General features: G+C 39.4%; 3 protein-coding genes across 4 annotated transcripts; 1 reads left to right on the top strand and 2 right to left on the bottom strand.

The window, feature by feature from the left end:
* Positions 1-328: 328 nt before the first annotated feature.
* gsr (glutathione reductase) lies at positions 329-7,572 on the bottom strand. Of its 2 annotated transcripts, none has more exons than XM_047584640.1 (13): positions 7,152-7,572; positions 6,581-6,855; positions 5,721-5,747; positions 5,520-5,608; positions 4,445-4,514; positions 4,199-4,346; positions 4,029-4,083; positions 3,842-3,941; positions 3,505-3,759; positions 2,442-2,553; positions 1,533-1,664; positions 1,286-1,419; positions 329-971 (listed from the first exon to the last, which is right to left on the bottom strand). In XM_047584640.1, the coding sequence occupies exons 1-13, from the start codon at positions 7,159-7,161 to the stop codon at positions 822-824; spliced, it is 1,557 nt and encodes a 518-aa protein (XP_047440596.1). In that variant the 5' UTR covers positions 7,162-7,572; the 3' UTR covers positions 329-821. The 2 variants fall into 2 exon arrangements, with proteins under 2 accessions (XP_047440596.1, XP_047440597.1); XM_047584641.1 differs by having other exon boundaries at positions 6,581-6,752; positions 7,152-7,570.
* Positions 7,573-7,883: 311 nt separating this feature from the next.
* Positions 7,884-12,843, top strand: LOC125007809. The gene is made up of 2 exons (XM_047584639.1): positions 7,884-8,055; positions 8,434-12,843. The coding sequence occupies exon 2, from the start codon at positions 8,589-8,591 to the stop codon at positions 11,013-11,015; it is 2,427 nt and encodes an 808-aa protein (XP_047440595.1). The 5' UTR covers positions 7,884-8,055; positions 8,434-8,588; the 3' UTR covers positions 11,016-12,843.
* LOC125008546 (cytokine-dependent hematopoietic cell linker) lies at positions 12,602-25,092 on the bottom strand (the record flags this gene model as incomplete). The annotated part of the gene is made up of 17 exons (XM_047585831.1): positions 12,602-14,616; positions 14,704-14,859; positions 15,480-15,557; positions 15,669-15,763; positions 15,839-15,855; positions 15,935-16,016; positions 16,101-16,125; positions 17,766-17,790; positions 17,943-18,032; positions 18,135-18,145; positions 18,247-18,281; positions 18,369-18,419; positions 19,326-19,392; positions 19,505-19,557; positions 20,359-20,512; positions 22,053-22,093; positions 24,987-25,092. Coding segments are annotated over 17 exons (1,239 nt in total), but the record flags the coding sequence as incomplete, so codon positions are not given.
* Positions 25,093-25,322: the final 230 nt, after the last annotated feature.

Genomic DNA, 25,322 nt, shown 5'->3' with positions numbered 1-25,322 from the left:
CCTTCAGTGTTTTAGTTCTCTAATTAAAGAATTAAAGGGCATGGTTATCATTATTATTTTATAGTCCTGATTTTGATCTATTCTTTAATCACTGCGGGTCAATAATGCAATCTGCCAAGAATTGTTTAATTGCAATGTTGCCATCGCACTTTTTTCTTGGCAGAAGACTGTCTCTTAAATATGAGGAGGAATACAACTCCCTCTGTCCAAATAAGATAAATGTCTGGTTCATTTCACTGCTCGGATCAGTGATAATCACAAACAGGGATGGGCACGTTAAGAGTATTACAACACAATATCAAAACACAAAAATAGTGACACTTAACACTTAAGAAAAAAAATCTGCAGGTTTATTGGATCTTTAGAACAGTACAGTAGATATATTTCATTGGTAGTAAATAGGTGCTTTAAAGAGCAGCATTGTTTGTAATATTCATGTGACAAATGACTGACAAATCAAACACACACACTTTTGACTTGCCATGCAATCGCCTGACAACAATATCTGCAGACCATCACTTCCATTTCACAATTATTAAAATGGAATCCAGAGTATTCAATTAATAATCAAGACCCACAGTACACTTTAAGGAGGCCATAAGTCGTTGTTGGTCCATTTAGGTAAAAATTAGAAAAAAGAGAAATACTGTGCACAAATAAGGTCACTTAAATGAGGGAAAATGGAAGGATGTCAGTAGTTTTATAAGCAAGTTGTCAAGCTGATGCGAAAGTAGTACAGAGGGGGGACTCTGTGCTGGTATGCTTATCTGGGCTGTTGGTAGTATAGGGAAGCAAAGGGAAGATGTTTTGTGCGTTTTGTATTAACGCATCGTGACAAACTCCTCGGATGAGGTGGGGTGAATGGCAACAGTCTTGTCAAAGTCTGCTTTGGTAGCGCCCATTTTGATGGCCACGGCGAATCCCTGCAGCATCTCGTCACAGCCCAGGCCCTGCATGTGCAGGCCCACCACCTGGAGAAAAGAGACGATTCAGGGTTTAAAAATAACCACAGCAGTTTGCGTACGCAAGAGTCAAAAATAGAGGCGCTGTCAAAACTCATAGAACCTTTTAGTCGAGCCATTAAAGGCAGCGTTCTGCGTTGGTGTTAAAGTTCAATTTTGTTGTTTTCTTAAACCTCAGTGGATTTCTCCTTTCTAAATGGCTTCCATATAGCGAATCTGAATGGAAGTGTTGGCATCTTTTGATATCTTAGCTCAATCAGCTAATAATAATGATAAGAATCTCTCAGCAAGTGTCTATTATCTGGAGAAGAGATTGTTCTTACCCTTTCTTCCTTGCCCACACACACCAGCTTCATGATGCACTGACTCTTCCTGGTGGTCATGGCGTGATACATTGGAGTAAAAGAAGTCTTGTAGATCTTTATATTCTCCTTTCCTCTGGATTTAATGGCCTCCTCTGTGACAGGAACAAATGCAAGCATAGGAAGGATTGTCCATTAGATGGAAACTTTTATTCAGATTGATATACCTGAGTTAAACCCATAACATATTAGTTAAAGGTGTACTCACCCTCCGTGAGGCCCACAGTGCCGATGGGTGGGTGGCTGAACACCACCGTGGGGATGCAGGAGTAGTCCAACTTGGAGTCCTTCTTGCCCTCAAACAGCCTGTGTGCCAGCTTTCGGCCTGCAGCGATGGCAACTGGCATAACATACAACAATACCAGTGTGTCAGTGTGCCATGGACAACAATAAATGCCCTGTGAAAACATTTCTGGTGGTTGCAAATGATAAAACACTTCCTTCTTAAACTGGAAAAACAGGAGCAAATCAGCACTACTGAGGGAACAATTTCTCTTGTTCCCTTTAGAGGTTAGGAAAGGGACAGGCTACGGAATTCCATGTTTAAAACTATGTTTGTTAATTTACCAATACATAGTGCTTTAAAAAGGGTTTCAACGGCAGGATTTGGAACTTAGTCTTGTTAAATCACATCAATATGTATTCGCTGAATCTGATCTTTAACTGAAAACTTTATCATTCTATATTTTACATTTGTTTTATTTAGAGGCACATAAGCTAATTTAAAATGTTAGACGTTAAACCATGTCAGATTATTTCTTTACTTATTATAGTATAGTAGAGTATTTTTCTTATTACTACTAGTACATATTTTATATGCATTTGAACTGCACTTACTCAGGTTTTGTTCTGATCCTGTGTGCTGCACATACAGATTTGGTTTGCAAACCAGCTCATTTAATTAACAAATGTCAGGCAACTCTAAACATATCCCTAATAAACACGTTTACTGTACAGACATTGTAATGGCATGAAAAGCAATCTAATCCAACATGAAATCTAACAGTAATCAAAAATAGAAAATGCTTTTGTCTTGATTTTTTTTTCTTCAACGGTCTCGAAACACATGTACTGGTCAATCTGTACAGTGACTTGTGTTGTTAGTGCTGCTTCCTACCAGGTGTGAGAAGAGCTTTGCCACAAACATCCCCCACAGCGTAGATCCCTGATCGGCTGGTGTTCTGAAACTCATCCACAATGATATGGCCTCTTTCATCTGTGTCCACACCCTGACAAACACACAGAGAAATAAAAAAAACAGACAATAAATAAATAAATAGCAAAGTATTCTGGATGAAGAGTGCTGGGAGGGAACATGTCTTGAGGAACAATACACTGCTTTTTGTACATGGTTCAAAGTGAAATATTTGTTTTTGTCTCCAACAAGAAATAACAGTGACTCACTGAAACTGCAGAGGATTAAATGTAAACCAGAACACACACACCAGAGTGTTCACAGTGTTAAACAGCTTCATGGTTATACTGCTGCTTTGACAACTCATTCATATTCTCCTTCATGCAACAGGTAAGTCAGAGCACATCAGAGATGATGGAGTTAATAGTTACACAGTGATGTCAATTTCCTTTAATGGTCGAATAGCCCCTCTAATCTGTAAGAACTACACTTGTGCCAAACCTTGACTTGTCACCTGTAACAAACAACATGAAATCTGTCTAGATGATCATTAATCATTGCCTTAAGACCCAGTCCCTGGCTTATTATTGTAGAACTGTGTTAAAGTGAAACCTTTCATTCAAAGCTGTTTTTGTGCAGTCATTTGTAAGGACAGGTTTCATGTGTCCTTAAGAATCCAAAGTACAAGATCATCTCCTATAATCTTCAGGAACAGTTAAACAGATGGGATGAGGGGTGACTCAAGGAGTACTGAACAAAGACAAACACTACTTGATTCCCTCTGTAGACAGACAGTAGTAATAAGCTCTCTTAATTGCACTATAACATGCATTCTGAACTCTGTAGCTGCAAAATTCATTAATTTGTTCGTAAGTGCTTGTCCGCTAGAACGTGGCGGGGGGACACCAGACACGCCGCTAGTCTGTCACAGGGCTAACACAAAGGAACAAATCACCATTCATAAAGTGACATCCCTCAGTATGGACAGTGACCAGTGGACATGTTGTTACCTCTGCATCATAACCTTTCATGAGCAGACTCTTACCATCTCTCCGATGTTCAGTCCAGATATGTTGGGCTGTCTGCCGATGGCCCAGAGAAGGCAGTCCACTTCTTGGATGGTGCTGATCTTCTCCTCCTCGTTCTTCTTTTCTGGATCTTTGGTGATGAGCGTCACCTCCAGGCCACTGTCTGTTTTAATCACAGACTTCACCTGAGAGTTCTTCCACAAATCGACGCCGTTGTTTTGAAGTTCTTTGGTGCAGTTTGAGCTGATGAAGGTGTCAAAGTTCCTCAAAACCTACAAAGTGAATATAACTCAGTGACTGTGAGGTTAACAGAGAATGGAGTCTATGGTTTCTGTTTGTTTTTTTTTCCCTTACTCCTGTCTGTCGAATAATCAGGGAGGTTTTGGAGCCGAGAGTGGAAAGAATGCCGGCCATCTCCACTGCAATATAACCTGCACCCACAATCACACTGCGTCTGTCAGGAAGACAAAGCTTTTAGCTGCAGATATAATTGTTTCTGACAGGAATAAATAAAGAATGAATAGATTGATTGATAACTTACTTTGGCAGGGTTTCAAGTTCAAAAAAGCCATCACTTGTAATGCCCAGACTTGCACCTGAAATTACAGATCAACATAATTCTTTTAATTTTACAGAAGTAGTATTATTAAGCTAATAGATTAAACTGTTCAAGCATGGCAGAGCGTAAAGTAAAACCTAAGCATGCCTGACCTGGAACTTCAGCATCACTCAAGACAGAAGGCTGCCCTCCGGTGGCAATGAGGATATGAGGTGCTGTGTACTTCTTCCCGTTGACCTCCACAGTGGGTTCGCTGTCATTTGTGAACCTGGCGTGACCTTGAATGGTTTGGATCTTAGACTGAAAATGGAGCAGACAAACAAAACAAACACATTAGCTCTTGATAATCTAATCTGTGACACACTGACAGAATAAATATGACATAACTTGAAACTCACCTTGTCAAGATTGTTGCGATAGATGCGATTTAGGTGACTAACATATGCATCCCTTTTAGCCTTGAGAGTTCTGCAAACACAGAGAGAATTGTACAGGCAGCATAAGCATTTCTTGTTTTGCAATACTCCAGTTGTTATTGATAGTGTACATTAAGAATATTTCACTGTAACATAATTCCTTTATTAGATTTGAGAGAAAATATTATATAACTGTATAAATGTTTGATTTTATATTTGCGTTTCATGAAACTACACTTACTTTCCAAAATATTAGGTACACTAGTATAAATCGATGTATTTTGATTTAACAGTCCAGGTTATAATATTCAGTTAATGTTGAAATTGCATAAAGATGGCGGTGATTTTTTTGCAGGATGTGGTCTGAGTTGCTGTTAAAGTATATTGAGTAACATATTTGTTATATAGTCTAGGCCACTGAGTAAAATGGGGTGGTCAAAACAATACCAAAATTTGTCTGTGCAATAAAATACTATTCAGTCGTACTACAAACGTGAATCAACAGCTCTCTGTTACTTTCTTCTGTTATATCAGCACTCATTTATTTTCACTAGTGTACCTAATGACCTGACAAGTGAGTGTATATCATCATAATATAAGAGGAAAACTGTATTGTTTACTCTCATTTCGCGTATTCTGGATAATTATCCAAAAAGCTTTAAAGAAATACAACTGGACTTGCAGAGTTGTAGATTTCAATTGCCTTTCTGGTTATCATGACATGGATACCATAGAACCGTCACAAAAGTTGGCAGGCACACCTTAAAAGCTGTTATCCTTAAAAGCTGTTATGTACTCATGTTATTATTTCATAACTTGCTTCCCTCATGTGGCACTCTGCCACTCCTTCCAGAGGCTTATCTTAACGGTCATCTTGACTCAGCCATATTTGCACAAAGCACAGAGAAGTAGGGTAGAGTGGGGAAACAAAAAATGCAACAGCCCAAGAAGTTGTGCTATGAAATCAATGCCTTCTTTGAGGAAGTGCCATGAAAGCTTTCTAAAGAGTCCATTGTAATTGCACAAAACAGAAGAGAGGAACCAACAGATAACTTACTCCCAACTGAAACGAACGCTTCCAACATCGAAGCCGTAATCGCTGTGATCGTGCAGATACTCGGCATGAACTGCTGCATTCCACATCACCTGTGAACACATGCAAAAGACACTGGGTTTTGGGTATCACGGTGCTTTTTTTGTATTCAGACTCCAAAATAAAACTTGCTGTATTACAAGAAGAATGAAAAGAAACCCGTACCTTCTTAGGGACACAACCAACATTGACCTAAAAAACAAAACAAAAAAACAAAACATGGACAGAACAAATTAATTCAGTGTAAGCATTTAAATACTGTATTTCATAGAGGAAAAAAATTCACCCCTTTTGAGATCTTTTGATAGTTTACTAGAAATTTTGATAAAGGTTTTCACATCGACACCATGTAATAAATAAAGAACCACTGGACATCCATAAATTATACTATAAATACAGAACTATATATCAAAGTTTCATTGGCAGATCAATCCTGGCTAAGATATTCTGCAAACAAAAAGATGCAAATCAGAGTTTACATTGATTGCTTGAACAAAATTATATTTTATCAACACATTTCCTTGGTTATTACCAATATCTGGACATAAATCTAACCAAATGAGTAGTTTTTATGCAATTACCCGGACAAATCTGCAGTAATAGTTCTTATGTTTAAACTAGAAGGGGAAAGTAGTGCGTGGAGACCATAGAAAGGATATAAATAACTTTATTTACAGTCTATGGTGCATGTACACAGTGCATTTATCAACAGGTCTGCAATAAATATTTGCGCACAAACTATTTTTTTAAATGTCTTGAAGCTTTTGCCATCCTGTTTTGATTATATGGTTGTATATGTTGTGGTTATAGTTTAAAACATGACCAATCTACTTTAAAGGATAATATTGTGTTAGCTTCATGGCTAGAGGAGGTCTTCCTCTTCCAGCCCCACAGTGTTTGTCATACGCACAAAAACTTTCCACAAAAGGAGTCCGGAGGCTTCGCAGTCAACCTGGCAACTAACCTGTGTGCGTGGATGGAAGCTGCAGAGGTAACAGTAAAGTGTCTACAATATTTTTACTCACGCAGGTACCTCCGAGCTTGTGACTCTCGATCACGGCGGTGGCTGCTCCGAGCTCCGCAGCCCTGCGAGCCCCGGCCAGACCTCCAGACCCGCCACCGATCACCAGAAAGTCGAACCGGGTTGTGTCTGCTCCTGCCGGGTCCGAGGCCATGCTGCGACGGATGAGTCTGTGTCTGGGAAAAGACGAGCAAAGTTTCTGTCTGAGGGCGAAGAAGCAAGGAGCTCGCGTCCGGGTTAACTGGATTGATATTGCCATAACCAGGAAGCTGTCGGTTGCTATGTGTTCCACAAACGGAGAATGGGAGGGTCAAGTGAAAGCCACTGCTGTGTCATTATGAATTGCAACAATGGTGTGCAAATCCCAGAAACGGTTTTCACAATAGTCATGGTGATCCTCACATGAGCAACAGTATGGGGGTTACAATAACATGTGTAAATCAGACCACATTTGCTAAAGCGATTCGATAAAGATAATTTAAAATATTGAGTATTTAAATAATAAAAAACAACAAGACAGAATCATGGTAATATTTAGAAATTTGTTGACATAAACATAGAGATTCCTTACTCACCGTAATGCATTTGACACTGATGTAGTAGGGAGCAGTCTGCAGATTCTTGTAAACAGCATATTTGTGTTTGTTTTAAGGCATTTTAATCCAACCATGTCCACAGCATGTCTTCGTGTAATTCCGTCTGGGGCCACTCTCGGCCTGCAGTTTGACTTCACACAACCGATCAAAACACACAAAAGCCAGTAATCACTTCCTGTGTCACCTGTGTCACTGGATGAACACGCGGCTACATATCGTTATATAAACTGCTGCGATATATTTAAAAACAAATCTACAGTCATTTTCAAACGCATTAAAGTGATATTTAATGAGAAACCTGTCCCGTTATGTTTTAATTTAAATTCATTTTATGGTGGAAGGTGTCACATCCACAGTGTGTTACGCTGTTTCTGTAGCGGATTTGAAGTGTAACGTAAATCTACACTGTCAATACACTACGGTGTTTGCGTTGTGTTTGTGAAAAATTAGGCGTACGTTCATACGCGCAGTGTCTTCAACCGTCAAAGAAAAACGAAGAAGACGTTTATACTTCCGGCCAAACCTTTAAAATAAAACACGACTTTCACGATAATATGCATTACATCCTAGTTTTCTGACGTATGCCACGTACACATAAAAAGATATAAAAATGTCTGAGCGCGTATTATCAGCAAAATACGTGAATTTATTCTGTTGGAGGGTTTTGTTTTCATCCCATGCTCTTATACTGGAAACCAGTGTAGCTGTTTCCCGGACTTGTTTTTTCCTAGCTACCGATGGCTAACAAGCTGAACCAAAGCGGCTCGGTTAGCCGCGTTGGCAAGCGCTAGTATCACCTACAAAGAACGGATTTCTCTTTATTTGTCCACTCGAAAATATATATATAACGGATAAAAACGCTGTTTCACAGCACTTTGGTCAGGTATGTGTAAGTCAATCGCCTTAGTTACAAACGTAAACAATTGTAATGCAGGCCGTCGTCTTCGCTACCCCTACACCCCCTGTTGAGGTTAGGTACGGCCTTTTCATTAGGCTTCAGGGAATACAGCTCTGGACGTCTGTAGGAAAATGCAAATACAGATAACTATATTTAGCGTGCTTAGACTTATTATACTTTGGCATGCTTATAGTTCGCTAACTGTAAAAATAAATGTTTGCAAGCGACAGAAATGCTGCATGAGCTGAGGTTTAGAGGAAGGAGGGGCTTCATGGGCCTCATCTTCATATCAGCTCTGTGTCTTGTCAGGTTCATTCACGGATTTCTCTTCTAAAGCGTTGTTGTTATTCCTGCCTTTCACAGGGAGGCGGTACCTCATTTCGGAATAAAGGCTCTGCCTTCCAGAGGGACAGACCCCGGGATATCAGGTGAAGATGGATGTTTACTTCAAGGTATAATTGCACCCTTGGAATTTGTGAGACTTGCTGCCGGGTGACTAGCAGACCTCACCGCTCGCCATGAAGCCTGTCAGCTATCAAAGCATGCCATCATCAATGAATGGTGGACACCCAAATTTGCCACTGGAACGTTTGTTAACCACATCCAAGGTGATGTACTGTGAGAAATGTAGATTTGCTTCTATGGACCCTGCACAGTTTAAGAAGCACATGATTGAGCATATGGGGCCACCGTTTTACTGCGTGTCTTGCAACTATGTCTCCGTCAGTGAGGCAGAGTTGAATGAACATATGAAGCAACATAAATCAGACTATCCATTCAAATGTCCTCACTGTGGACAGGGCTACATGAGACGGCTGTGTCTTGTGAAGCACATTGACCGTCTGCATAGCAAAGTCATTAATCAAGGACCCCCTAAGCTTGGCATGACAAAAAGTCCACAGGTCCCTGTCTCCAGTGCCTTAACAAGTGTGTCAGCAGCTGATCCATCACCTCTTCGACCACTTGTTCGGGTAACAGTACCAACTTCGAGTGCATCTGATGTCAGATTGGGAAAAGATGAGCAGAGAGTGAAAACACTGGACACAACTGTTATAAATGCCACTAACGGCAATGCCGAACTTTTGTCCCCTTTGAATGGACTCATTCACCACAACAGGGCTCTAACGGTTTCTCTGCCAGAGGAAGTAACAATTCCTGCTGGCTGCTTGGTTGAATTTGTTGAAGTAAAAACCGTCAACGGGACAAAGGAGCTAAGGCTAAGGCTTGTTTCCCAACAAGAAAATACATCTGTAATCAAGGACACGAGGACCGCCTTTTCTCAAACCACTGCTCTGGGGAAGCGATTGTCGTCCACACTGAATCAGCCAAACACAGTGAGGTCGACAAGCATGGGCATGTGCACAATTAACAGGAAACAGTGTGAAACGAAGGCCGTAAATGTGGAGCATCCTGTCCCAGCCAGTATATCCAGCAACATCCCAAATGTAGCGAGTAAAGACAAGAGTGGGCTGAAACGGGCATCGCCAGAAATAATCAACTTGGAGTGTAACACGGTCATCCCAAACAAGGTCCCCAAATGTATGCTCAATCCTGTGAGAGAAGGAAGCAGTGGAATCAGAGTTACGCAGACAGCTGCTCCTATTTCCATCAGGGGCCCCAGCAGGTTAAATACAACCCTGCATTCAGACAACATGGGAACAAGTGTTTGTCCGAGAGTAGTGGATGACAGAAAGATTCTGATTCCTGAGCATTTAAAGAGCACCGCACCCAGGAGGGTAACAGATGCCAAAAACAGTCCCAGAGATGTGTCAATGGCTTTGAAGGTTGAACCTAGGGCAATCTGCCTCAAGACCAACACTGTTTCGAAAACTATGAAAGAGACAGTGTCATTGAACCAGCAAAGGTTTAAATCAGCTTCTCCCTCCTTCAGTGTTCCCAAAGCGAGACCTCCAGCAATTTTAGTCAATAAGAATAATGCTGCAAATCAGTCTTTTCCACAATCCAGGACCCTAAACAAGCCTTTAACAGTCAACATACCTGTCCTTTCTAAACACACTAAATCAAAAGTCACGACTTGGACCCAGGATGTAACCTCTAACGACACAGCACGAGAAGTCTCTGAACCTAAGAGTTTTCCCATCATTTCGTCTGTGTTTTCATTAAGCCAGCAGCCCGAGGATGCTCAAGGTTCCATGCAGCCCCTTGTAATGGCTCTACGAGGCATAGTGATGGATAAGAGTAACAGTTCTGGTAGTGCACCTCCAGATCCTGTTAAGATAACAAACAGCGCTGACCAAGCAAACAAGACTCCAACAGCAGGACTCGCCACAAAAAAAAGATCTTTTATCCGTGACTTGTTATTGACAGATTGTACAAGTGAGTCTGTAAAAGTTGAAGAGCAAGACAAGAGCTCTGTTACATCGCCCCAACCCAACCATATCGATGTCAAGAAGGAAAAAGGTAGCACTGCGGCAACAAGCATTAATAAAAGTCCTCCCGTTCCCGCTTTAAAACCTTCAACGGATGAGGAACCTAAAATCGCCTCACACGTGGAAACACCTGCGACTGCAGATCCTCTACAACAAGTGGACAAAAATGAGCTTGACATCCCCTCGAAGTTCCTGACCGTCTCTCTGAAAAGGGTACAAGTAGGTGTGTGGAAAAAAAACAACAAAGGACTGAAACTTAGAATATCCAAATATAAGACTCAGGTACCCATGGGCAGCGTGACTGACTGTGCAGTTATTTACCCGATGCCACTGAAGGTGGACCAGCTGGTGAAACGACCAGGTCCAAACCAGCCGGTGGTGGTGCTCAACCATCCGAAGCCCCGGGTGTCTGTACAGGGGACGAAAGCAGAAACGTTTGCGAACACAGGAGCCTCTGAAGTGGTTCCAAAGTGCCAAATCCTAAAAATGCGACTGAGCAAAGTGATGGGACAGAAGTATGAAGTGATGGGTTGCACTGTAAGGGTCTTTCCATGAATGTATCGGACAATGCATTGATGGACCGAAGTGTATATTAATGAGAAAATTACTAGCGTTACAATGGAAAGATGTTATCTTCTGAGACTTACAAAATGTTAAAAAAAAACTATTTTATATTTAAGGGAGTATAAGATTAAAAGAATATTGATATCAGAGTATCACTGAATATGGTCTTACATGTATAATGTGGAATATTCAAGTGCAGTGAATTCAACATTGTCTGCCATTGACCGGTTTCACAGCAAACAATCAGACTCTCCACAGTCGAGTAAACAGTTGTATCAAAGATGAAGTCATTTTATGAATAGTGAGTTAATAATGTCTGAGAAGAATGCAGCCATTATTAGCTCACCTGTGTTTGTGATGTCTGCCATGAAAAGGGTCTACAACAGATGTCGGTCTGTAACACACAGTTTTAGGAGTACTGTCTCAGAAGCTTGAGAAACTTGTCGATCTGTCACTGTTATACATTTTTTTTTATCCAGGTCACTGATAGTTCATGGTTCATCTAGTATTTTTGTGCTGCAACCTCAAATAAGGTGTCAACCATGGGTATTACGTCGGCAAACAATGAAGTATTTGGTGTTGGTATTTCTGACTGATAACATTTCTTGTGGGTCGAACCTGACTGAAAAACTGTCTGATTTAAGTAAAAGTCCTGATTTTTCAGTTGGTAGTCTTCATAGAAGTTATATAAAACTAAAATATCAATTTCCAGTCATTGTGTTTGGTGAAACAGGCTCTTCATTTCTTTTGTGTGGTATAAGGTGGCCCACTTTCTAGACGCAAGTCAGTATTTAAGCACTAATAACATTGTAACGTCCAAAAGACTCTACTTCCAAATCTGGCCACGGTGTGGTTTCTGAATGTGGTTTCTTAGAGCCACGGTGTGACATGCACCACTCAGTTTCACAGTGGTGGGTTCAAACACTTCAGTTGATCATCACTGTCATGTTCATTTAAAGACCAGCGAGGAGGTAGTAATACTAAGGTATACATTCCAACATGTTCACGTGGCTACCTTATGGTTTTCCAGTTGTACATCATTTGTTTTGTGAAATGAAGTGGCACGGTTGTAGTGTAAGCCATGGGTGTTAAGGAATGTGACCCAGTTCAATGCCAGTATTTATCACTTTGCTGGCCATCGTTAGTAATAATCCAGATTAAGAGAGAGGTGGAATATAATGCTAAAGTTTTGCTACTTTGTTCAAAACTCCACATAAGTCTTAAAGAACAAAAGTCTTAAGGCAAAAGAAATATTTTATCAGGCCATGCAGAAAAAAAAAAAATGCTCAAGAAGTATTTTGAATAAACATCCAAAGGGGTCTTGGATTCTTGTCTCGTGAAGTCCCTGGAGATCAGCTCTTGCTGGAACAGACTGATGGTGTTACATTTGGAAGCCTGAATATCTGTGTTTCTATTTTGTTATATATTTTTGTGAATTACTGTATGATCTTGTTTTCTTTTGGTGTTTTGATTGAATTCAGTGTGTAATTACTCAGATATTTTGTGCTTAACTTATTTGACCTCCCAGTCCTAAATAGGGTGACCCGAGTAGAGAACAGATAAAAGCAACCCAGAGAGAAAATCGTGTACATTTTTATTTTGTATTCTCCTGCCATGACGATACTCATGGGCCCTTACAACCCGTTGTATATTTTTCAAAAACATCAAACAAACGGCTATCTCCTATCCAGAGACAGATCTCTTTCTCTTCTTTTGACAGCATTAATGATGCCTGTGTGTTCATGTTTATGATATAATCACAATGTATGAGGTGCTAGACCTGTGATTAAATTTATAGGGTTTGGTTGCCCCCACGTTTTATTGTGTACATACGTTTCTGATCACGCTCAGATATTATTGTGTATATGTATAAATATGAATATAGAAAGTGATTACTGTTCATAGGGAATGGCCTCATCTGCACCAACACTTAGCTTTCCTTACACTGCAGTGTCTGAAGCTGCTGTGCAGTGTTTGTCATATATAATTACTTTCTAAAAGTTTCACTTTGCCTTTAATTCTTTAATTTACTCTTCATTTGTGTCAGAATTATCCACGTTCCAGTTAAAAGTGTATTTGGGGGTTTATTACATTCTCAGTGCTCATTACCACTGTTATGCTTTTATAATAACAATTGTGTAACTCCCATTTTTTTTCTATTAAAAACATGTTAAATATGCTCACAGTGTCAATGACCTGTTTATTTTTCCTTTTTTTTCTCCTCATTTTAGATCAACAGGGTTTTAACCTACTGAGATCATTTCAAACACTTTAGAGACATAAATACTGATTTACAATGACCCTTTCCACCACATCCATGTTGGTTTCCCCTAGAGGAGCAAGCGCAGGTGTTGCTAATAACATTAATTACAGGTCCTTGATGACAGTGGGGCAACATGCTCAACGTCAAACAACCCCGCAGCCAGAGCAGCTGAATGGATTTCAGCAATTAACTTGTCAAAATACAATACGTTTAGTGGAAAAGGCCTATTATCTGAAATGAAAAACCCTCCAGGCTCGAGTGTTTAAATTGACAAAACTAAACCTTTACTAATTTTTTATTTCTCTCACGTTCTTTTAAATGTACAACTGCTAATACAAAAAAAGAATTTTAAAGAAATCATGTTTTTTTTTTTCAAAAATCATGAATTTGGTTATCTCAAAATACATCATCAGCCATCATCAGAATAATTAACACTAAATTGTATCTCACAGCTAGAGTTACTTGTTACAGGTACTGTGAATATTGTATGTTTCAAATTTAAAGTAGGTGAAAAAACTGTACTGACCAACAAGCTACAACACTTACAGTTTAACACGAAAGTGATTATAGTATTATAATATAAACACTAAATGCAGCTGTATAATCATCTGCACTAACTACCTCAGTTAACTTCAGCTGGAAATCATTTGGATAATGCAATAATTTCTTTAATTAAACCCTAGAAATACATTGCTAATGGCAACAGTGACACCTTATTAGCCTGTTAGCTTGTTGTTAGCAAGTTCTAACCACTATTCTAAAGCGCTATTAGTAACCACGGCAACAGCACTAGCTACAGATGCTTCCTTACCCTCAAAATGTTGTTCAGTGACAGGATAAAATAAATATCTAATGTAATCTAATCTAAATTCAACGGCCAGCTAATGAGCTGATCAGAAAAGAAGACACAAATCCCATTTCTACTATGAAAAGAAAAATGAGAAAATCATTTTGTGCGAACCAATGCTGATTTAGTGGCATACATCTAACATTTTTCACATGCATAAATGAGTGCTCCATTTTTTAATTATGGCAAAAACCCCTATAGTCGGTTGATCAATACATATATTGGTTAAATTGTTTTGCAAGTGTAAATGTTTTTTGGATAATATAGGCTACTTTAGGTCGCATAGCTACGCTGCAGGATGTGAAGAACCGGGGGGAAAGGTGCAATAGTTATCGTAGCAGCATCTCAACATCCCGCTTTGTTACTGGACATGTCAGCACACAGTTTTCTGGGTGTTTGTTTCCAGGCAGACTTCTCCCGCTGATGACTGTTATTGGAAAAATGGAGTGGAACTTGATGATGTCTGCTACAGTGTCAAACATCTGAGGAGAGAGAAGATTACGGATGTATGGTAGTAAATGTAACGCTCTGGACGATGCTTGTTCATCCTTTGTAATTCGTCCACTCACATCGTTTGAGCGTTGTGCCGTTCCCAGCGCAAACTTGCAGGTGCTCTCAATGAACCGGATTTTGACGTTGTAGACCTTCTTCTCGTGATACACAACCAGTACCAAGGGTTCGCTGTTGTTGCTGAGGGAACAGTCTCGTACCAAAAAGGCCCCATCCTAATAGACAGATAGGTAGTCAGGTTTGTTCCAGCATGAATAAATGCATGGTAGGAATTAGAAAACAAACACATTTTATCTGGAAAATAATCCTGAATGAAACCACAACCTGTTTTGATTTTGAGGTTCAATAGATGTTGCTTTATAGGTGGTGGTGGCAGCAAGTTTAGCTGTCGTCTGTTAATTGCCCCATCTATTTTTGTGACTCACCAGTCAACTCTTTTTCTTGGTGTTCCCAAAGGTTTTGTGGTACGATGCTACTTGCATTGTACCTGCTTCCTCTTTAGGAAATGACAGTATGGGTGTCTCCGTAGTTATGCAGGTAATATTCAATTCTGCATTTAGTTTAAGCCTCAAAATGTTTCAAAACTATTAATGTTTTACTTGTTATTCGTAAGAAAACAGTAACCTACTTCTTATTTCTCCCCCAGCTGGCATTATTATTACAAATGTAATTGAAAGTCTTCTTTTCCATGCATTTATTTCTTTATTGAGTACTGCTTCTCTGACTTTTCTTTTTTTTTGTATTTTATTGTAAAAACAAATGTAAGGTAATTCATTCCTCCAACACAACTACCAAAGCATTAGATATATTCGATTAATTTCACCCATGAAGATACCTTGTTCACCAGGTGTAAGGCGTGCTCAGCGTCTGCTCGATTACAAGGCCCAATATACCAGTCCTCCTCGCTGTAGGTCTGCCGGAACAGTTCAGTCATTAGGGATTTTACAGCTGTTTCATACACTGTCATAAACAGAGTTGCAATTCTCCATTTTATAGTAAATTTGGGTGATTTGAGCGCATTTACCTGTTGAGGTTTTCCCATCGGTACAAAGTCATTTTGGTCAATGTCCTCCTTGGTCTGAGGCCACTCATGGTGGTGACGTTTTGATGGCACCCTTTCTTTGAATAGACATGAAAACTGACTTGTTTAATCAGAAACTTCCTAAAGACAATAATCACCCCTGACTAACTTACCAATATTCTGGTGTGACCTGAATAAAAGAAGAAAAGCAGATGTAAATCAGACGTGGTTTCATATGATATATAAAACCTGAAAGTTGAAAGTCATACCTCTCTAAGGTGTGGGTCTCCAAATCCAAAGAATGTCTTTGGTTGGTCTGAAGGCTTGAAACTCTGTCAGCACTGTGTGAACCTAAAAATGCATTCAACAATGTCACAAGTATGGAAATATTTTATCGCTTAAATGGTAAGTTCATTTGTTTCATTTATTTCTTACCTCGGCTTTGTGAGATGGAATCTCCCTATTAAAAAAATAAATAAAGAAGACAAACTATTAAAGACAGAATAAAGATTCCTTCATAGTTTATATTGTAGATATCTGACTGCACTGTAGATCAAGATGGGGAATTCACCCGATGATTTCTCTTTGTTTAATACCAAAAAGAGGGTAAATGTGGGTTTTGCAAGTCTCTGGTAAATAAGGGACACCCAGGGTCTGCCAAGATGGCCTTCCCCCAGAAACATAAAGCTGTCAACACAACACTAACCAGATAAGAACTGGCCTTCTCAAAGGCAGGAACAAAGGCTTGTTTTCAGCACAACAGTAAAAGTTCAAGAGATGGAGTAAACAGCGACCCATGGGTATTTTTGTGGAATGCAGATAGGACACAATAAGTCAGTCTCATCTTTCGTCGTGCACGTGCTTCCAGTGATTGCCGGCATCCGTTGTAAACCTGTTACACTCCTGAGGTCACGCTACAGCTAGTATGTCCTTAAGTACATATTTGAAAAGTGCATCTAGCTACGTAAGTATTCAGAAATCCAAATTTTATCATACATACATACATGGCACCACATTGGATCTGAAACTAAATGACTGAGATGTGATGGAAGTGCAGTCTTTCATGTTTAATTCAAATGCTTAAACACAAATATCCTATGAAACGTTTTTAAACAAAGTGTTTTCATTTCAGGGGCTCAATAGTAATTGGACAACTTAACATTACCATGAATAAAATGTTCATTTTGTAAGTATTGTTGAGAATCCTCTACAGTCAATGGCTGCCTGAAGTCTGGACCCTTTCTGCCTTAAGTTTTGTCTAAAGTAAGTGAGATGCAGCTCCATTCTTTTGCAGTATGTTTTGGGTCATTGTCTGCTGTGTCAATAAACACTAGTGACCCAGTGCTGTTGGGAACCCTGCATACCCATGCATCACACTGCCACCACCACGTTTTACAGAGGGTGTGGTGTACGTTGGATCATGAGCTGTTCTGAGCGTTCTACATACATTCTTCTTCTCATTATTCTTGTGTAGGTTGGTCTTAGTTTCATTTGTCCAAAGAACACTGTCCCAGATCTGGGCTGGTATCTTTTGCTGCTCTTTTAACAAAGTCTAATCTGACCTTTCTGTTTTTGAGGCTGATTAATGATTTGAACCTTGTGGTGAACCCTCTGTATTTACTCTCACAAAGTCTTCAGTTTATTGTAGATACTTAGATACTGATACACGTACTTCCTATCACCATCACATCACCAAGTCAAGCAAAAACCTTATCAAAATGACCTTGTCATATTGTATTTTCACGTCTAACGTCTAGACGTGAAAATGTCTAGACGTTAGACCGTTAGAATGTCTAGCGTAGCCCAGTTTACGAAACAGTTTGTAGATGATGTAGTGTGTTGAAATACAACATCTTCATTCATTACTAAGCATGCATTCATTCATTTATTCATTCAAGGCACTTCTGATACAACTGATAATGAAACTGATTAATATTATTAACCTAATGTCTCAGATGAAACTACAGTGCAGTTAACGCTACATTTGATAGTGTGGACCAATATAACCTTCAAGAAATCATGTCGAAAAAAATTATAAAGTAATTAAACAAACAGTTAATGAGCTATGATTATAACGATTCAATCATTTTATGTACTTACATTATTGGTTACCTTTTGTGGTGCACTGAAACAAAAACAACAAACATATACATGACATGAGGTATGCTTCATCAATAAAAAGCCTTTAGTCCTTTCAGTAATTTCTTTTTCAACCAGCAGATGGTGCCACTGCTACACTGCGCAGAGTCGACAGTGTTGGTTGACGGTGTTTCTCACCTTCTCCTGGGGGGTTCATGTGCAGTCGGTGCAGACAAGTCGTTGACCAACCTCGAGGTAAAAGGTGGAGGTGGAGGTGATGGAGAGCCCCTGAGAGAACATAGACTCAAGATGTAAATCCATCCAAATCCCATTTAAAAAAACAAAAACAAAACAGCAATGGACAACTTTAATAGTAACTAAGCAAGTTACCTGTGTGAGTTCTGTGACGTTAGAGAGAAAAGTGATCACACAATTAAACGAGTTGCAATAGACAAACAAAATCTCATCAATACACTGTGTACTGTGTAATACAGGTTATTACCTGATCTTCGAGATGCACAGGTATGAGCCTCTTATCTGTAAACGCAATGTACGGATATTTGGGACGTTATTAGGACTTTTATTAGGACAAACAAAATGTTTTCACTTATTCAGTTTTGTTACCTAATCTGGTCCTTTGTCTGCCCGGTTTCAGGTCTCTGTTCACTGCAGGTCCTGGGAATATGAAGGTGTAAAGTAATGGTTAAATTTTTCATTCAGCTTACAGCCAATCTAAAGGGAACACCTCACTAATTTAAGTATACGCTCATACTGATTACTGAGAGGGAGACTTTGTTCAAAGTAAGATTGTACATTTTGCCTGAAATTACAACAGTCGACTTTATCTGAAAATCATAAATTGTAGAATAACATTTCCCTGAACCAATACCAGTAAGGAGCTGTAACCCTGTTAGTGAAGAGCTTGCATTTTTTATTGTGGTATCACTTTTCTTCAAGCTGCTTTAATTACGTTTTGAGAAATTCTTTCTCTGCATTTTGCCCACCCATTTAAGCAGAATGAATGTGGCACCGGTATCTGCTCTTAGGCTAGATACAAGTACACAACATCTTCATGCCACGCTGACGTAAGACTTGCTGGTTACTATTTCAGCCACAGGGTTCCTGCACAGATGCAACCTCAAAAAAAAAAATAAAATAAAAAATAAGTTAAACTACTACCATGTAGTTCTGAGGAGCGCCTCAGTGGATAGTTAAGGAGGCACTGGTACTGTCTGAAAAAGTGGCTGAAAGTGGCTACTGATGTTCAGATGTAACGACCTAACGTTTTAGAATAGTAACATCCAACATCTTCTGAGAAAGAAAAAAATGAATATTTAGTTCATTTAGAGATCAGATTCTGATTTCTAACATCAACTTTAGCCCCTCTTTGATATTCAGCAACAGCTGAAAAAAAAGTTCTATTTATTCTACTGTGTTTATTAGCTCATTGCTAACACACAGGAGAGATCAAACCATTCACTAAATGTGGGGAGAAAAAACAGTTGAGAGTGCCAAAAGAGAAAAAACCTCTGCAATAGCGGATGGTATTTCTCTACGAGCCACACTTTAATATTACCTTACCTTTAATGATACGTGAAATATGTGGTGTTTCTCTGGGCGGATATCTGGGAAGAACGGGGATGTTAACCTGATTGATTGGAGAGCAGAACACATATATTATATAATTATATAAAAGCATACCCAGTACACTGGTTGAGTTGGTGGGATCATTAAAGGACAACAAAAAACTGAAACCTTACAGAGGAGAGTGATGAAAGGCTCTGAGCAGACGATGACCTTGGAAGATCCCTGTCTTGAAAGCAAAAGAAACTGTCATTGGCACACTTTCATCACACTTTCATAATGATGGTAGTTTCAGTAGTTTTAAACCGCCTTTGAGTTCGTATCACCCTCGTGACTCGGTTGATGCCAGCCCCAGTTGTACCCTTCAGCAGCAGGCTGTATTGATTACAGAGGGAAAATACTCCAAGTGTGAACACATTTAAAAACCACATTCACTATAAAGTTGTAGGCGTGCCGCTGTGAGGCTCCTGGCTGTGGGCCACATCCACGCAGGAGAGTAAAGGGAGTCTGTTCACTCTACATGCTTCCCTCTTTCCCCCCTTCGGCTCCTGGATAATTGTAATCTCCCGCAGCCTGACTCAGCCGACAGATGGCCCCGGAGACCCACTGGCAGATCATGCTCACTCAGCATGAGCCCTTTCTCTCAGACCCACGCCGCTTTCATTCTCACCGCAGTTTGCGTTGGAGCTGCTCTTATTTTTTATTTCTTCTCACACTTCATTCAGCTTCGTTCTAATTATATTCACCGGAGCTGTTCTGTGTGGGAAAGTGAAACACACGCAGCCTCATTGTGTCAGCTAGAGTGCTTAACGTTGAAGTTTGGGACTTAGTAGTTCTACTTTGTGCTTTTCTATGCATATTTTTTATTTTTTTTTTGCATTGCAGTTTCATGATAGCAGGAATAAAGGTACCCGGGCCTTTCAATGTATTTTACGTGTAAAATCAGAAAAGTGAAAGTAAACTGGAACTCTACTAAATACTAAAACTGAGAGAACAGGAAGTGGAAAAAGTGTTGGTGGCAGTTGTCTACCTGCGTACTCCCTCTCATCATCTATGGGCCTGGCAGGAAGTATGCACACACCAAGCCCTTCCTGTTGGTCATCCACCACGTCGTACTCATGCTCATTTACATCATTGTAGCTCCCACATCTTTGAGTTCTGTTCCTCTCTGCCCTGCTGCGATCCTGTGAAGAGAGAGTTACAGCTTCTTAATGCTGGATGCGCACTTTAAGAAAGGCAACAAACGGCAAACTATGACATACTCCGAGCAGACGGCCAGTGTTTCATTCTACATGCACACGACAAACACAGGAAGCTATCATGAAGTGTTGCACCACAACCTGCTGGTCGTCTCTCAGGGATTTCCTTTGTAAAGCGTGCAATACTTCTTCAGTCACCCTAGTCACACCAGGCCCTACATATTTATAGTCTGTGACACGACGATAAATAACAAACATCTATTTCTGACTTAATAACGTGTAAATGAAAGCGACTTCAGTTTCGTTTTGTGTACCTGTGAAGTAGCTAGGAAAATGGTTGCGATTAGGATGAACAGACAACTCATCAAGCCAGATTCTTCAGTGGAAATGGATGTTCATGTTCAGCAGACGCTACATCACCAGAAACCGTGCACCCACGTTTTACACATGACACACCCTTCTGAAAATATCTGTTTTTATACCACATGTTCGCCCATGTGTGTGCTTTCATTTTATGTACATGAAGCAGAGCTGAAAATTGTGAAAGACAAGATTGCATCAACAAATCGTCTAGTGCATCGTCAGAGACTGCATGAAAACATACAGTATGAGTATCTGACTTAATCACACTTAAATAGTTGAACATCTAAAATAGTCCACCTGAAAAAATGACCTGTGTTATGTCGCATTTCATGTTAGTTTGGTGCCTTTTTCCAGATGCGAACAGAATTTCTCACAATTCCAAATTTCATGGTCATTTACAAAGTTCAGTTAACAATATCTGACTCAAGATTTGAATGAAAACAGTGCCCAGAGAGGGTAGTGTTTGTTTAACAACCTTTAAAAGATATACTGCATCTCATCCCTCCTTGCAACAGACACCTGCAGCCCCGCATGGCTACAGTCTGTAAACCAGTGGATTCGTATAGCGCACAGACAGATAACGTTAAGAAACCCCCTTGTTCGCAAAAAGAACATAACATTGAAGCTACGATATAGGAAAAAACATTTTTTTCAGTTTTGCATTTCTGAGAAGCGGGGTCAGTATGAGGAGGTGGACAGGAAATTGTAAAAAGCATCTGAAGGTAATGGCTTTGTTTTTTCTCAGAAATCAGCGCCTCGAGTAATATGCTCCATTCACAGTAACACAAAACTTTAAGCGCCTCATATCCAAGACCCATAATAGATATTAATCAGTGACATTATCATATGTATTAGCCAGTCCTTTAGTAAGACTAAATAAAATATTTCATAATTAACTTCAAAATCTATATTAATGTAACCAACAAAAAAACAAACAAAAAAACAACAGCTGTAAATTATATTAAAAAAATACAGGAATGTATATTCTTTTGGTTTTGTTTCTACTGTGCACTAACAATGACAGAGCGGAATCTCACTCTTTACTCATTTCTTTGCTAAAAGGTAATTACACAGGGGGCTGCAGACTCCCAGAGCTTCCCCCTGGGAACATTCATGCGGAACCAGCAGGGAAAACACTGTGGATAGGAGCGCCATAACTCACCATTATCACAGCAGACTCATGGCTGTTCCCTCTCTCCGCGGCTAACGAGGGGGTGAAACAAAAATGAAAAACATCATTAGTCGGGTGTTCCACTAAAGAATGCGGCCTTCCAACACAGCTTGTCCTTGGACTTATCTTCCTCCACAGCTACACGGGCAGGAGGATGAGGTCTCTATATGCAATAAAACAGGGCTGTTTGTGGCCTCCTGCTGTCAGGGTCTAATTTTCACTGCAAAGAAACTTTGTCTGAATTCATTGTGAGTTTTGTTTTAAATATCGAGAGGTGTATTTTCAAGCTTTAGATGACAATACTGTTGCATTAATGATAATAAAAAAAGGGATATGGTTAATGTTTAATTCTTTCCAGTCAGTCTCAAGAATTAGTCGATGCTCCATATATTATTAAATTCATGTCTTTATGTTAAGAAAAGCCTTTGTAAAATTTTAAATTAGATAAAGACTACTTAAACGTAATTAATGTAATTCTTGTGTCAGTTCTGCTATGCTAGCAGTGAGGGATAATACTAGATATTTAAGGAATGTTTTTTTTAATTATGTCTCTAATTAAAACTGTATAATTATCCACATTAATTCACTGCATAAAGAGATATTTCACTAACACATCCCTGTACTGTTAAACACACTCAGTGCTGCCGACTGCTTCCTTCCCTTGATTTCTGGAATATCCTCTATTTTTACGCATTTTTGATCATTAACTTTAAATATTTCCTAACAGTTTGGCAAATGCGTAAATATGCCATATCTTGTGAATAAATAATTGCTTATAATTGTAGACATATCAAGAACTAGTTAGAAGTGGTAATGATCAAGGGCTCAAGATGGATGTGTTCGAGGAGGTTCCACTGAAAAAGAAGATTTCACAATAATTTGGTCCAGTTCATCAGTTCAGTTCAGTTCTAGTTTAATCTGGATAAACTGTTCCGATCTTTCTTGAGAAGTGTGAATTTGTACAACACCGATAACTCGAAGGTGTTGCTGTGCAATAGATCGCTAACTTTACGAGTCCTCTCTATAATGTCTGGTCTTTTTGGTCATGGCGGATGCTTGGTTAGAAGCGCGTGATACAAGACTTGCAACCCATATAAAATCTCACCGGTTCACAGTTAATCACATAAGACGGGGGTGGTCTGTGTCTACTTCTGTAAACGTCACTGTTTGGCTAGGCCATTAAATGTCACTCAAGTAAAAACTGACAGACCTGGATGAAGCAGTATTTATCTGCGTGGGCCAGTATAGCAGATACATAGTCTCTTTAACATTAGCCAAACAGCCAAATAATGATAGAGAAAGTGTCAGTTTAATTAGATTTTTTTATGCTTTTTAAAATGTACAGTTGACTGTCATCAGCATATAATAGGAACCTGGACAGGACTTGAAGGAAATGTAACACAGAAGACTAGGGAGTGGCACTTGGGTTAGTCATAGCCAACACACAGAACTGCAGAAATGTCATAAAGAGCGTGAATAGTCCAATTTCTTTTTATGTACAATATTGATCTTAAAATCAGTTGTGAGATACTGCCACATTTGGATTTGGAAAGGCTGAAAAGTTTGTGAAAATTCTGCTGCTGTAATTTGACATATTTGTGGCCTTGGCCCATTCTGAATGAAAATCGACAAACAGTACATCCCAACGATAGTTACAGCCACAACTTTTGTTTGTTTTTGTTTGTTTTTTTAATCCATGGGGACATACTAATTAAATGACTATATTCTGCACACTAATTTTACAGTAATAATCTAATAAATAAAATGCTCTGAAGCCTTAAGCAGTTGGTGTGCAGATAAAGCATCTGATTTCTAAGCATCTGTGAAGTCTAGATTCCAGAGGAAGTCATGATATAGTTTGTTTTTTCACATTAAACTCTCTGACCTGACATTGAATGTGTATCTTTTTTATATATCCTCCCTTTGTTCAACATTTGAGTTTAAAAAAAAAAAAAAAAAACAAAACAAAACAAAAAAAAAAACTGTCAATTTTAAAATAATTTTTCCAATGAAGAGGCAAAAACAGGAAGGGAGGCACAAACCAAGGACCAATCCACCACTCTCTGATAGGCAGGATTTGATCTTTGAATCCCTTTTGGCTGTGAAGTAAAACCAAACAGGAAGCAGGAAGGAAACCTATCCAGAATAGAAGTAAGGACATTTCTGCGAGACATGGGTATTGTGAAAAAGCAAGTATTTTTGGCTACAGACTCCGAGTCCCCAAGGGAAGAGTTGCACTCAGCATTGGATTTGACACTCTGGTCCGACACTCAATGACTACATGGCAGAGCTCACTGGGCCATGGGTAGCAGAGCGTGATGAGACGTATGAAAAGCGAAGAGATTACATACACGACGCTAGCAATTGAGGCTGAGCAGTTAGTCTAAAAAATAAACCTCTGCCTCATGGAAACAGCATGGAGAGGATATGGGGGTAACTCAAACCATGATACAAGACTTGTACGAGTAAACTCTGCAGATTTTATTACTGTTGCATACATATTTTCTGTACTTATTAAAAATCCTCTGTTGGTTTGTCATGTGCCAAATCATATATCCCTTCAACTATTTTCAAACCAAGATTTTTGGATCTTTTATTAAATTTGCCAAAGGTACATTTTTGTAGTAATACATTTTTGTCGAGTATTCCTGTGATAACACTTTGAGTGAGTACATGGCAGTATTGAATTGAATTCATATTGTTGCACGTGTTACATGCAACTAAATTTAGCCATACCGTATTTTACATTTGCAATTTAGAGCAGCAGGAAGCTTTCTCTTGAGTTTTAACCAAAGCGAGATGCCCAACTTTAGCAGAAATTCATTATCAAAGCCTCAATTTACGGTTGGTACGTTTTCATCTATTTGTACTTGCTTTTGTGGTCTACCATAGCAAATATATACCGTACATTCAAAATCTACATACCTTTTCTGAAGTCTTCTGCAGTAATCACACCTGTGTCAGTGGGTGTCCAGAAATGTCTGCCTCTTTGGTTTGTGTTTAGATTTGCTTTGACACTGACTGGCAGAATTAATCAGCCCACTGCAGCAACCTAAAATGACTTCCTGTGTGGTGAATAACTGGCCTATAACCTGAGGTCTGCGCAGTTATAGACAGCTCAAGGGCTCTTTCTGGAAGGCTTCTTTTTAGCATCTGTGGTCTGACACAGATCTTCATTTAGAAAGCAGGCAATTCGAAGAATGAACAAATAATTGTGTGAATGTGTCACTTGTCTTAATTTGAAATTTGTTTTTCTTTTGT

Source organism: Mugil cephalus, chromosome 5, assembly GCF_022458985.1.
Source record: "Mugil cephalus isolate CIBA_MC_2020 chromosome 5, CIBA_Mcephalus_1.1, whole genome shotgun sequence".
Classification (NCBI taxonomy): Eukaryota; Metazoa; Chordata; class Actinopteri; order Mugiliformes; family Mugilidae; genus Mugil; species Mugil cephalus.
The sequence above is the reverse complement of the archived record's forward strand: the minus strand, read 5'-3'. Positions and strand labels throughout refer to the sequence as shown.